General features: G+C 41.5%; 1 protein-coding gene across 1 annotated transcript in view; it reads right to left on the bottom strand.

Annotated features, from left to right (window-relative positions):
- Positions 1–11,065, bottom strand: part of LOC102837496 (lysophospholipase-like protein 1-like) — an 85,415-nt gene extending 74,350 nt beyond the window's left edge. Inside the window, exons 1-2 of the mRNA XM_006869713.1 lie at positions 10,978–11,065; positions 1,273–1,372 (exon numbers count right to left, since the gene is read on the bottom strand). Coding sequence (XP_006869775.1) covers positions 1,273–1,372; positions 10,978–11,065 — 188 coding nt within the window. The remainder of the gene's footprint in view (positions 1–1,272; positions 1,373–10,977) is intronic.
- Between the last annotated feature and the right edge of the window lie 2,900 nt (positions 11,066–13,965).

Here is a 13,965-nt window from a genome sequence, read left to right as displayed (position 1 = left end):
GCCAACCCTGTGGTTAGCAGCCCAGTGCTTAACCCACTGTACCACTAGGTATAGTAGTTGTTGTGTGCCGTGGAGTCCGTTCCGACTCATAGCGACCCTGCGCAAATCTTTACAGGAGCTGCAAATCTTTACGGGAACAGAAAGCCTCAACTTTCTCCCGTGGAACAGCTGGTAGTTTCAAACTGCTGACCTTGAGGTTCACAGCCTAATTCATAACCACTACGCTACCAGAGCTCCTTAGGTGTAGTAGAGGGTCAATGAAAAAGAGGAAAACTCTTACAGAGATGGACTGACACAGTGGCATAGCAATGGACTTGAACATAACTTGAGGATGGCGTGAAAATGGGTAGAGATGCCGAGTTGTAACTGCCTTTATGGCACCCAACAACAAAAACAGCATGCTTTTGTAGCAGTACTTTTAGGCTTACCCTTATACCTCTCTAGGTTACACTATCTAAAATATTTATTAATTGGTCAATTCCATATCCAGATTCTGTTGGCTGATTCAACAAGTATCATATTATATCTAAATCACCTTTTTAATTATAAAAAGAAGATCATAAAACCCTTTTTCATAGATTATGGACATAGACAATGGTTTAAGTAAATTATTAAAAAGATTATGTCTACTGCAATTATAAATTCCGTCTATGAGAAGTATTTGTTGTTGTTGTTAAGTGCCTTCGAGTCGGTTCCGACCCATAGCGACCCTGTACAGGGTTTCCGAGGGTGTACATCCTTACGGGAGTAGAAAGCCTCATCTTTCTCCCGCGGAGCAGCTGGTAGTTTTGAACTGCTGACCTTATGGTTCGCAGCCCGATTCGTAACCACTACGCTGAGAAGTATAAGGGGGTGAAAAGAGTTAGAAAGATGAGTGATCTGCAGGATCAGAGGAAGGAGAACCCTGTAGGCCATGCTTGGGATATCTGTTACATTGAGAGCTTCGGGGAATGTTTGACTCAAAGACAATAAAATATTCACCTGTAGAACTTAACCCAAAGTATAACTGCAAAAAAAGAAAGCCTTGTGAAACAAAGGAGCCCACTTTAAAAACTGTTACATACAGAATGAAGCTAAAGAACTTATATAGTTTCAATGGCATTTTGGAAAACAAATTTAAAAAGGAAGCCAGTAGAACTTATATAACATTTATGTTTAAGTAGCAAATTTCTAAAATTAAAAATGTACCTTGCACATCTAGGTGGCACCTCTATGTATATATATTCTGCATATATATTAAACAGTGAAGAAAAAAAAAAAATGATTTCTTACCTGGAAGGAGCTGTTGGATAAATGATTTTTATGTGTTGGAATGCTAAATCTTGAGTTAAAACCTGCTTGATCCATTTTCTCAATCCTTGTCCAGAGTCACCTGGTGAATCACAAAATCTAGAATAAGAAAAATATTTTGACAATACAGTATACTCAAAAGCAGAAAATAATTTCATGTCACACAGAGACTGGGCCAACAGATAAAAAAATATCATATATAAAATACCTGTATAGGTAGATAGGGGAACACTGAGACAGGTTTGCATGGGCTAAATTGGATAAGAGGTAAATAGTGATGCATGCTCAACATTGGAATAACAGGGCTCTGTGATGCAGGGATTGAGGCATAGTCTGAAGAGAGAAAATATTACTAAGATGTTTACCTATCTTATGAATACTGGTTTCCCTTGCCTACTATTGTAAAATAGATACTACTTTAGTGGGATAGAAAGGAATGCTGGGAAACATAATGATTACAAAAAACTTGTATATCTGTCTTCAGTCTTTAACTGACTGGAATACCTAAAAGGGGTTCTAGAGCTTTCTAGAGTGAAATAGGCCTCGTGAGGAGCTTTTGCAGTGGATAGGGCCTTAGGTGGAATCCTGAGTCCCATTCAGAACTTTTTGAGGTGGGATATTCCCACTAGAAAGGACAGGGAGACCAGCCTGGAACACCTAGAGCAACAGAAGATATATCTTCAAAGAAAGGTCAGCAGGAAAAACCAAAAACAAACATGGCAGTATGATTGGCTACTACAAGAATAAACAAGCTGTTCGCCAGGAAGCCATCCAGACAAGCAATCAAGTCCCTTCAGGACAAACCCCGCTCTAAGACTGAAACTCAATGGGTACACATGAGCAGGCATGTAAGCTTGCTGACAACTATGTTGGTCTACTGGTGAGTGGAAGAGGGGAAAAGGCAGCAATGAAGAAATGGGCTGAGTTCAACCACATCCCATAGACTCCTGTTGACCTGGAGATGAGAGAGAAGAGAAAGGGCTGGTTGGTCTGAAGGGTGGTGAGACCTGGGGACACCAGAGCCAATGGACAAGGACATAGCCACAAAGGGATAGACCTGAGAGTGACGAATCCAGCTGATATGAAATGAGGGGAGACTCAGGAGAACACCCAAACTTGCAGATAGAACCCATCTGACCTAGCCTCAGTGGCTTGATAATCAGAACTCGACTAGGGGAAGATAAAAAAAAATTTTTTTATTTATAAAGGAAACAAGGGTAAATTGCTACAATTTGATGAATTTGACCTATACTCATGGAGGGAGTAGCTCTAAATACCAACAGAGAGGGAAGGAGTCTTCACATCAAGTATCAATCCTATTCCCTCTGTACACAGGGTAGATAGGGACAGGCAACTTAGACACTGGCTACCTAAAATAAGGTGATGATAAAGGCACAAGGTTTCACGATGGAGTTTAGTTTAAGAGTGTGTGGGGGAAGATATAGAGTCCCCATTGAATATTTTTCATCTTGTCCAGATGGGTCTGGTGAAAAGAAATAGGGAAAAGAGTCTTAGGATTCAATAGTTAGTAATTGTTATCATAATTAATTGTGACTGTCACAATTGTAAATGTAGAAGTTTCGTAACAAAAACCACGGAGTAGTTAATGGAGTCCTGCTGTGGCACTGTGGGTAATGTGTCAGACTGCAAAGTCATTTGAACTGTAAGGTCAGTGGTTCAAGATCACCACCTGCTCCGTGGAAGCCCTACACAAGGTCACTACAGGTGGGAATCGACTCGACGGCATTTCACAACAACAGCTAATCTTACATTCCAGAAACAGAGGACCCTAGAACCACCACGGGAAAAGAGCACAAGCAGAATGAGGGACCCTATCCAGAGAAGCAGCGATACCAGAGACGAAGGCAGAGATGGGGACACGGAGAGAGGGAACAGCTGAGGACTCTAGATTCATGAAAAGAGAGGGACTGAGTGCTGATGGCCAGGAGGCAGACTTGCAAAACGTGCCTTTTCATGGTTTAAATTATTATATATGCTTAAGTGTTTTTAAAAAAGAGCTAAAATGAATAGAGAGTAATACTGTTAATGGATTGTACATGGAGGGGATTCCAATCATTGTAATGAAACAAAGTATATGATTTGTTGAATGTAAAACTGATGATCTGCCCTGTAAACTTTCTCTCAGTTGACAATAAAAACTTTTAAAATGAAACTGTATATAATTTATCAATACAAATTAATTGATCAGACATTATTATATAGCAATATTTTATTATTTCATTTGTGGCTTCATCATTAATCACTCTGAGGACCTTGTCTAAGCTTGAGTTTTGTTTTTCCATTTGTTTAAAGGTATAGTAGGAACAATGGTGGTGATTGTGTGCCAGTGAGTTGTTTCTGACTCAAAGCAACCCTGTGTAGCGACTCTAAGGCTATGAATCTTTACAGGAGCAGAAAGCCTCATCTTTCTCCCACAGAGTGATTGGCACATTCAAACTGCTGACCTTGTGGTTAGCAGTCCAGCTCACAACCACTACACTAGCAGGACTCCTTGTTGTTGTTAAGTGTCATTGAACATAGCAACCCTATAAAGGGTTTCCAAGTAGTGGTTGGTGGGTTTGAACTGCCGACCTTGAGATCCAACCTGAACTTATGTTCCAGTGCATTATCCTGCAGCGCCAAACCAGGGCTCCTTAAAAGCAATAATAAGTAAATGAAATTAAAATAACTATATGGACTTTTTCTAAAGAAAAAAAAATGTATTTTTTAAATACTGCCATTTTTTATTTTACTCTTAAAAATAATAAATTCCCAGAGTGATTGTTAACTTTTGATATTGGTGCAACCTAAAATAATGTACTGGGTTAAAACAATAACCCTCAAAAGGGTATTTTTATTTTTAGTTTGAAGAAATTATAATTTTATTTTGACAACATGTTTACATTATCTACAATAGAATATCCACCCGAAGTTGTCAGAAAACTAACCATAATTCATGTGACAATTATTTTCCCCAAGAATGGAAGGAAATCAAAGGTCCATCTTATGAACTGAAGGAATTTTAATGGTAACAACTTTAATTTTTTGATCAGTGAGTTCATTAGGACATCAACTAAAAAAATATTTACTGAACACTTATTACGTGCCAGGATTGGGCTCACTCATAAAGGGGAAGTCCAAGGTGCACTGAAGGAATTGGCAAAGAACAAGTCACCAGGAATTGATGGAATACAAGTTGAAATCTTTCCAGAAAGTGAGGCAGCACAGAAAGTACTCACTCATCTCTGCCAAGAAATTTGGAAGACAACTATCTGGCCGACTGATTGGAAGAGATCTGCATTTGTGCCCATTCCAAAGACAGGTAACCCGACGGAATGAGGAAATCATCAGACAATCTCTTTGATATCCCATGCAAGTAAAGTTTTACTAAAGGTAATACAGAAACGGCTACAATCATACATTGACAGAGAACTTCCAGAGGTTCAAGCTGGATTCAGAAGAGGCCATGGAACAAAGGATAGCACTGCTGATGTCCAATGGATCTTAGATGAAAGCAGAGAACATCAGAAAGATGTTTACCTGTGCTTTATTGATTATACAAAGGCTTTCAATTGTGTGGATCATGACAAGCTCTGGACAACAATGCGAAGTATGAGTATCCCAGAACACTTAATTGTGCTCATGAGGAATCTGTACCTGGACCAAGAGACAGTTGTTCTAACAGAACATGGGAACACTGAATGTTTTACAATTTTAAAAAGGTGTGCAACAAGGTTGTATTCTTTCACCATACTCATTCAACTTGTATGCTGAGCAAATAATCCAAGAAGCTGGGTTCTATGAAAAAAAATGTGGCATCAGGATTGGAGGAAGACTCATTAACAATCTGCAATATGCAGATGATACAACCTTGCTTGCTGAAAGTGAAGAGGACTTAAAACATTTACTGATGAAGATCAAAGAGCACAGCCTTCAGTATGGATTACATCTCAATGTAAAGAAAACAAAATTCCTCACCACTGGACCAATAAACAACATTCTTATCAATGGAGAAAAGATTGAAGTTGTCAAGGACTTCATTCTTCTTGGATCAACTATCAACACTCACAGAAGCAGGAGTCAAGAGATCAAATGAAGTACTGCATTAAGCAGATCTGCTGCACAAGACCTTTTAAAGTGTTGAAGAGCAAAGATGTCAGCTTGAGGACTAATGTGTACCTGACCCAAGCCATGGTATTTTCAATATGCTCATATGCATGTGAAAGCTGGACAGTGAATAAAGAAGACTGTAGAGGAATTGATGCTTTTGAGTTACAGTGATGGAGGAGAATATTGAAAGTGCCATGGGCTGCCAAAAGAACCAATAGATCCGTTTTGGAAGAAGTGCAGCCAGTGTGCTCCTTGAAGGCCAAGATGGCCAAACTTTGTCTCTCATACTTTGGACATATTGTCAGGAAGGACCAGTAGATGGAGAAGGATATCATGTTTCGTAAGGTGGAGGATCACAGAAAAAGAGGAAGACCCCCAACGAGATGGACTGGCCAAGTGGCAGCATTGATGGACTCAAGTGTGGCAACAGTAGTGAGGTTGGCCCAGGATTGGGCAATGTTTCGTTCTGCTGTGCATAAGGTCACTATGAGTTGGTACCAACTTGACAGCACCTAACAATAACAACAATAAGGGATAAAGATGTGGGGAAAAGGAGTAAAGAAAGTCCTTACTCTCATGAAGTCTATAGCTTTTGCAAAGAAACAGACATTAATCGAATAATCATAAATATAAATGTGATAAGCAAATGTAACCACTGCAAAGTGTTTTTTATATGCAGAGTTAGCTTAGTTCAGTAGCTGAGGGATCAGTTCATAAGAATATAAGCTCCATAAGGAAAGGATGTTTATGCATGTTTTTAACAGAGCTACTTATTCATCTCATACCTGCAACAGATCTGACACAGACTGAATATTCAGTAGAAGAACTGCAAGACAGTGAATGAGAAGAAGAGTGAGTGTAAATTAGGCTGGAGAGACCCACAGATGGAAGTTTAACAAATCCTAACAGCAAGGAGAAGCCTTGGAGGCGGGAAGGTGGCATGATTCTAAAGAGTCACACTGGATGCTGTATGAAGACAGTACTGAAAGGGACAAAAGTAGATGATGGAGAACAGTCAGGATGCTACCGTTCAAGTGACAGATGATTAGACTATGGTGATAGCAGTTGAGTTGAAAAAATTGGGAATATTTGTTGTTGTTGTGTGCCATTGAGTTGGTTCCGAGAACGACTAGTGGGTTTGAACTGAAGACCTTGTGACTATCATGGTTTAACGGCCCACTGCTTTCCCTACAGTGCCACACCAGGAATATTTAGAAGATGAAATTGGCAGACAATGGCAATAAGTTATAAAGGGTCAATCGTGAAATAAAGGTTTCAACAATGAACACTAGGTTTACAGCCAGAGCAACTAGGTAAACAATTGTGTATATTTGAGAAAGGAAACATGTGAGTCAACAGATTTGTAGATGCCAGCTGTAGTGCAGTGAATTACTTGATATGGCTTTTCTAATCATAATCTTTGCAATTCCCAACAGGTGACTGGGTGCCAAGTGCTGCTGCAAAGGCTCTGACTCACAGCAACCCTGTATAGGGTTTTGAGGGGCTGCTGGTAGGTTTGAACCAATGACCTTATGGCTCAAGCTGACCTTGAGGTCCAGGGCTTATCCTACAGCATGAGACCATGCAAATAAGGTGTATGGAAATGCAAGGCTCCATAAGAGCCATCTCAGACGTGGAAAGGGGGTAATTTCAATATCATGAAGAGCAAGCCAGGAGTGGAGCACGTCCTTTGGACCCTGAGATACCTGTGTATTGAATCTCCTTCATCTAGGAGACAAAGAGCTGTGAAATCAGACAAGCAGTTTTCCAAGTGGCAGGGTATTACAAAGCTCCTTAAGCCAATCTGTAAATGACCACAGGGCACTTCTTGGAAGCCAGTCTGCTGTCCACAGGCACTCAGCTTCACTAGGTTCATGACCGGAAGCCTTCAGCTCTTCTGGCTCGCCATGTTGCTGCCTCAGCCCCTGCTGCGTCTCAAGGCTCCACACCTGGTTCTTTCTTGAAAAACCTGAGATCATCTGTTCCTGCTTCTGAGACAGCTCCTTCTAAGCTTGGCAAGATGAGAAAACTAACCAACCCTGGAGTTAGAGTCCCCGTACACCATGTGTGCATGCTCCCAGTCCTGGTGTGGCACTGTAGGATAAGCACTGGAACACAAGGTCGGTTCTTTGAACCTCAAGGTTGGTATTTCAAATTCACCAGCCACAACTTGGAAATTCTTTACAGGGTCATTATGAGGAGGAATCAACTTAACTGCATATAACCACCACCACCACCACCCAATCTCTGGTAGCGTAGTGGTTACAAATTGGGCTGCGAACCGCAAGGTCAACAGTTCGAAACTACCAGATGTTCCGCGGGACAAAGATGAGGCTTTCTGCTCCCGTAAGGATTTACAGCCTCGGAAACCCTGTACAGGGTCGCTATGAGTCGGTTCTGACTCCACGGCACATAACCACCACCACCACCCAATCATTCGGTGGAAGTTAAGATGACTTTGGATAGGAAAGCCTTATCAAGTAATTCACAGCACCACACCCCTAATTGTGAGCATTGTCTGTGAGTTCTGTGTGGCCAATGCAATGAATTATCAAACTCAGCAAAGAAGTAGCAAATGCCTTACAGGGGTAAGGGAGGGAGGTTGGTGTCAGAATCCGTGATGGCTGGAGGGTGGAAGCAGGTATGATCTCAGCCTCAGAGGAATTGACCTTGGGCTGATATTGTTTGATTCTCTTTCATTCTTTGTGAAGCCAGAGGTCAGATGCTGCCCCCAGGCCATTTTTATACTAGTCAAAGGCAAAATGCAACCTATGGTCATATGCTAAGAACAGTTTTTATATATGTGTATATATATGTATATCAGGAGTCCTGGTGTGGCACTGTGGGTTAATGCGCGACACTGCAAAGCCATTTGAACTGCCAGGTCGGCAGTTCAAGCTCACCAGCTGCTCCTTGGAAACCCCTATACAGTGTCGCTATGGGTTAGAATCGACTCAATGGCACTTGACAACAACAGCATATATGTATATAAGGAGCTCTGGTAGCGTAGTGGTTACGAATCAGGTTGCTAATCCCATGATCAGCAGCAGTTCGAAACTATCAGCTGCTCCGCGGGAGAAAGATGAGGCTTTCTGCTCCCGTAAAGATTTACAGCCTCGGAAACCCTGTTCAGGGTTGCTATGAGTAAGAACTGACTTCAGGGCACATAACAACAATATGTGTGTGTGTGTATACATATATCTGTATGTGTGTGTGTGTATGTACATAGGCACACACAGTTACACAATGTATAATAAATAACTCTTGGGTTTCAGAGACAGGCAGTTACAGGTTTTAAAAATAATAATGTGATTCAAACTGACAAGAATAAGGATAATTTCAGCAAAGCGGTCTAGAGAAAATAAGAACAAAATTCTTAGATATCATTCAAAATAAAATTAATATATTTATAAGAAAACAAACCAGTTGCTATGGTGTTATCATTCACGGCAACCCATATCTTTCAGAGTAGAATTTCATTTCATAAGGTTTTCAATGGCTGTGACCTCTCAGAATTAGATTACCAGGTCTTTCCTCTGAGGCACCTCTGGTTGGATTTGAACCACCAATCTTTCAATTAGTAGCTAAGTGCAAAATTATTTGCACCACCCAGGAAGGGGGAGAATGATGTATTGGAATTTCTGGATGTTTAAGAATGAAAACTCTAGAGACCAGTCTACAATTTTAAAGCATTACTGTCATGTTCGGGAGTGGCACTGTGGGTTAATGTGCAAGACTGCAAAAGCAAAGCCGCTTAAACCACAAGGTCGGCACTTCAAGCTCACCAGCTGCTCTTGGAAACCGTATACAGGGTCGCTATGGGTCAGAACCGACTCAACGGCACTTAAAAACAACTGTCATGGTGGACTGTCCTACCTTCTAAGTATCTTTCGCTCTATTCTTCCCCATTTCCAAAGTGGTAAACCCTAGTTCAGATTTTTTCACTCAATCTCTCCAGAGTTCAAATACCAAGTCTACCACCACTCACAACAGCCAAGTGACCTTGGGCAATCAGTGCAATCCATTTGTTTCAGGTGAGCCTCACGGTCCAGGTGAGCCTCACTTTCAAAATGAGCACCCGTAACTACCCATTGCTGTGGGATAATGCGCCAGACTGCAAAGCCGTTTGAGTTTGAACTGCAAGGTCGGCGGATCAAGCTCACCAGTTGCTCACTGTGGTTGTGGTTATGTGCCATGGAGTCTGTTACGACTCATAGCGACCCTGTACAGGGTTTCCGAGGCTGTAAATCTTTATGGGAGTAGAAAGCCTCATATTTCTCCCGCAGAACAGCTGGTGGTTTCGAACTGCTGACCTTGCGGTTAACAGCCCGATTCGTAACCACTACGCTACATATAGGGTCAGTATGGGTCGGAACCGACTCAACGGCACTTAACAACAACAACTGCCCATTCCAGATCACTTTCCAAACTCTTTTAACCTACACAACTCGGCTCAAAGACCACTTTCTCCATAAAATCGAAAAAAGCTCTTCAGCTTCCAAATGCCTTCATCATGCCTAACCTCAGAGTGATTTTTTTTTCTATTCACAATTTATTTGGCAGTAAATGATGCACCATCTTGTGATCTCCCATCCACTGCTGACTCAAACTGCTAATTGAATTGTTTTTGTTTTTAACTTTAGGTAGGCCTTCTGAGGACACCGGCTGCATCTCATTCCTTCAACAAGCATTTCCCAAGAAATAGGATAAACACTAGCGATGCAAAGATTAAAATAAAGGTCCTTACTCCTGCGGAGCTTACAGTCCAGTGAAGACAGACAAAAGTAATTACAGATGAGCCTAAAAACACTGTATAGAACCAAACGTAAGTTACTAAGGGCATGTGGAGGAAGAATAGCTGCCCTGAGAAACGAATAAGTGGATTACTGGCCCAGAGTTCAGCGGTTTGAATCCACCCAGAAGCACCTTAGAAGACAGCCCTGCTGCTCTGCTTCCGATAATCTACGGAGCAGATCTACTCTACTTGGGATCACCCAGAGTCAAAATCATCTAGAGGGAAACTAACAATCACAACACTTGATGGCTTAATGAAAGACACTCCAGCCCTGAAGCAGTGCTTCACAAAAAGGAAATGCTTAATAAATATTATTGACTTTATCCGTGAATCTCATCTGTTCACATTAATACAGAAAGACTGGAGAATAAAAACAATGAGAAATATAATGCATTGCGGTTGGAAGCTCAAATCACTCGTAATTGACGCTGAAAAACACTAAGTAATGTGTTTGCTTCTAGGAGACTTACCTTACTAGCTTGCTCTGCTTAAATTTACGGGAAAGGGTTGGGGCTGGACTGTGGAGGGAGGGTGGACGGAGACAAGGACTAAAAGCAAGGATCGTGGGCCAATGACGGGAAAATGGAAGGGGAAGACAAGGGGGAAGGCTCCGGCAGGGACCACGCCAGCGTTTGCACCGCCGCCAAGCTAAGGAGGTCAGTCACCGACTCTGGGACCTCTGACCCCAGCGTTCGTTCCCTCCCCACTGGGACAACACGCGGGGAATGGACGGGACGCATTTTCCACGCTGCAGAAAACCAGGGAATAAAACTGCAATCCACCTGAACCATGCAGGAAGATCAGAGAGGCGCTGTGTCGCCCAGTCGGCAACACCAGACTCCGCTGGAGACGAACAGAAGCAGACGCCATCTCTGCAGACAACACGAGAACTTCTTAGGCCCCACCCCTTCGCTTTTCAGCGGGGCCGCGCACGCAGAACGCTGACGCTCTGCGGGGGCGCGCCTGGCAGTGTGCACGCGCGGCGCTACCGGGTACGCCTTCTTTAGTGGAGTCCGGCGGGTTAGGAATCTTAGCGACCTTTTGTAGGGTTTCTGAGGAGCAGCTGGTGTATTTGAACCGTCAATCACTACAGTTGCCGACCTTGCGGTCCAGTGCTTATCCTACAGCTCCACATCTAGTTCCACTCCGAAATAAATTAATAAACCGCTGTGTTAGCGTTTACTTGGACTCAATAATACCTTACCATAGTATTGGATCTGGTACCTTAAATTATGTGGGTTCGAGTCTTAGTTGTCGCTGTACTGAGGGATTAATTTTGCTGAGAATTTGTGCCAGCCTCATAATTAATATATCTATATGCAAGACATTTACTGTAGGGTTTTTAAGTGCAATCATAAAATTCAAGAGTGTCTTTATTTTGTGTTGGTGGTATTATTATGTTTACAATTTAACAGCTATAAACATATTTTACCTTCTGATTTGAAACAAGTTCAGGATCTTTGTAGTTTTTTATATTGACCCTAAGATTTTTGTTGTTAAGTGCCATCAAGTCAGTTTGGAGTCATGGCGACTCAGTATCTGGTTTCCAAGGAACAGCTGGTGGGTTTGAACTGCTGACCTTGTGGTTCACGGTCCAGTGCTGATCATACAGCACCACACCAGCAGTCAGCCATATGATGATAATAATTTTTCTTTGTGTCGTTTTAAGAAATAGTTTACGAAGCAAATCTAATTTTTAAAATAATCCTGTTTAGTACAATTATCCACATTGTGACGTTGATTTAAAAGTGACACCCTGGAATTTTAATCCAGATCTCCTGATCTCAGACTGTAATTTTCCATGATGTCACAGTCAACCCCTTTGACCACAAATATGCTTTGGCAACAAACAGGCTTTGGCCATACCCCAGATCGTTGACAATGAACAACATCTCTACTAATCTCAATCTATTCACCAATAACCAGAGTAATTGAATTTAAAAGATACAACTTTGCAATCATTATTTGAACATTTTAGTTTGGAAGTGGATTATAAATGGAATTACTTTCTTTATAAAGTCCTAACCATAAACATTCTTTAATATTGAGAGTGGTTGTCTCAGCAGGTGGCTCTTTCTTCATACAAAATTCAACAAATCACCTCATTAGAACGTAGTTTCCAAGTGCCTTCAAACCAGTTCTGATTCACAACAATGCTGTATAGGGTTTCCAATTGTGAATATGGCAAAGGAAGGACCGAGCAGTGCTTTGTTCCGTTGTGCATAAAGTTGCTATGAGGTGGAATTGACTCGATGGCACCTAGCAACAACAAACATCATAGGGTTTATGAGGGTTTAAGAGTGAGCAGAAAGCCTCATCTTTCTTCTTAGGGGCGGATGGTGGACTTGGGCCACAGACCTTGTGCTTCGCAGTTCAGAGCTTATTGTATGGAGCCACCACGCTCCACTAGAACTTTAAGTGCCATTCAACACTGGCCTTCCATCAACGTAGTCTGCATTATATTTAAGCAATTACAGTTCATCGTTTATGTGTTCACAGTGATCACTTAATCCCCTGCATTCTTCTGGATAACTGCTTATTATCATGGATCAGTTTAGGGGATAACCGACTCCAAGTTACTTAACAACAATAACAACAATCTTTACAGATAACCTGGTCTATCTTCCACAGTGCTTCAAATGGGTTCGAACTACCAATCTTTAAGTCAGTGGTGGTAGTGTGCCGTGGGGTCTATTCCAACTCATAGTGACAGGGTTTCCGAGGCTGTAAATCTTTACAGGAGCAGAAAGCCTCATCTTTCACCCGTGGAATAGCTGGTAGTTTCAGACTGCTGACCTTGAGGTTAGCAGCCCGATTCGTAACTACTACGGAGTCAGTAGTCAACCAAAAACCATTTATATCACTTAAGGACCTGGTAACCTTTAATTTAATAGATGTCCCTGTATTCTGGTTTCAGTTCCTTGTTTGCTCTTCCAAGTGGATGAGCACCATTCTAAGCAAAATAGGTAAGCAGGACAGATACCTGAAGGTTGGGATTTTGATTTTCAGCTAAGATTTGAGCTATCCCCAAACATGAGCATTATTAGAATGTGTCAGATTTTTCCAAGTCTAATTGAAGTGCTGTTTTATTTCCAGTGATTTAAATGCTTAGCTATTATTGCTATTCCTTTCTTCTCTATTTATTTATAGAACAAACAGAAGGTTTTAGATTACTATATTTAGAAACATCATCTGGTAGGCAAACTATTGAGTAAAAATGTTTTGTTCCTTTCATGTAACTACATTACTTTGAAATGTAATTAAATTTCATGGTGACTGTTTGTTTCTTTTATGGGGAAACTTTTGCCCTGTTGAACTTGAGGGGGAAATGATCCCCGAAGGATTTTTATTTATAAATTATTTTACTCTTCATTGATCGCTCTTTCTGTGCTACACATTTGCTTTCACCTAGTCTTTGGCACATCCCCCTTTGGTAGCTTCAGGGTCCAAGCCAATAACCATAAGAGAAGAAGAGAAACACACACAATCTTCCTTTGTGGGGAATGAGAGGATTTCCAGTATTTATTGGGCTCTAAAGATTAAATGACAAGTTCCGAGTTTAATTTTGGACTTCTGGGGTGTCATTATAGGATAAGCACTGGATTGCACAAAGTCTGCAGTTCAAACCCACTAGCTGCTCCTTGGAAACCCCATACAGGGTCACTATGAGTTGGAAACACTTAACAGTAACAACATTGTATGCTGAGGGGTCCTGGTGTCAGATAAATACTGGATTACTAACCAAAGATTGATGATTCAACCCCAGAAGC

The sequence above is a fragment of the Chrysochloris asiatica genome, unplaced genomic scaffold (assembly GCF_000296735.1).
Source record: "Chrysochloris asiatica unplaced genomic scaffold, ChrAsi1.0 scaffold00133, whole genome shotgun sequence".
NCBI lineage: Eukaryota > Metazoa > Chordata > Mammalia > Afrosoricida > Chrysochloridae > Chrysochloris > Chrysochloris asiatica.
Note: the sequence above shows the minus strand (reverse complement) of the source record. Positions and strands in the feature narration are given on the sequence as shown.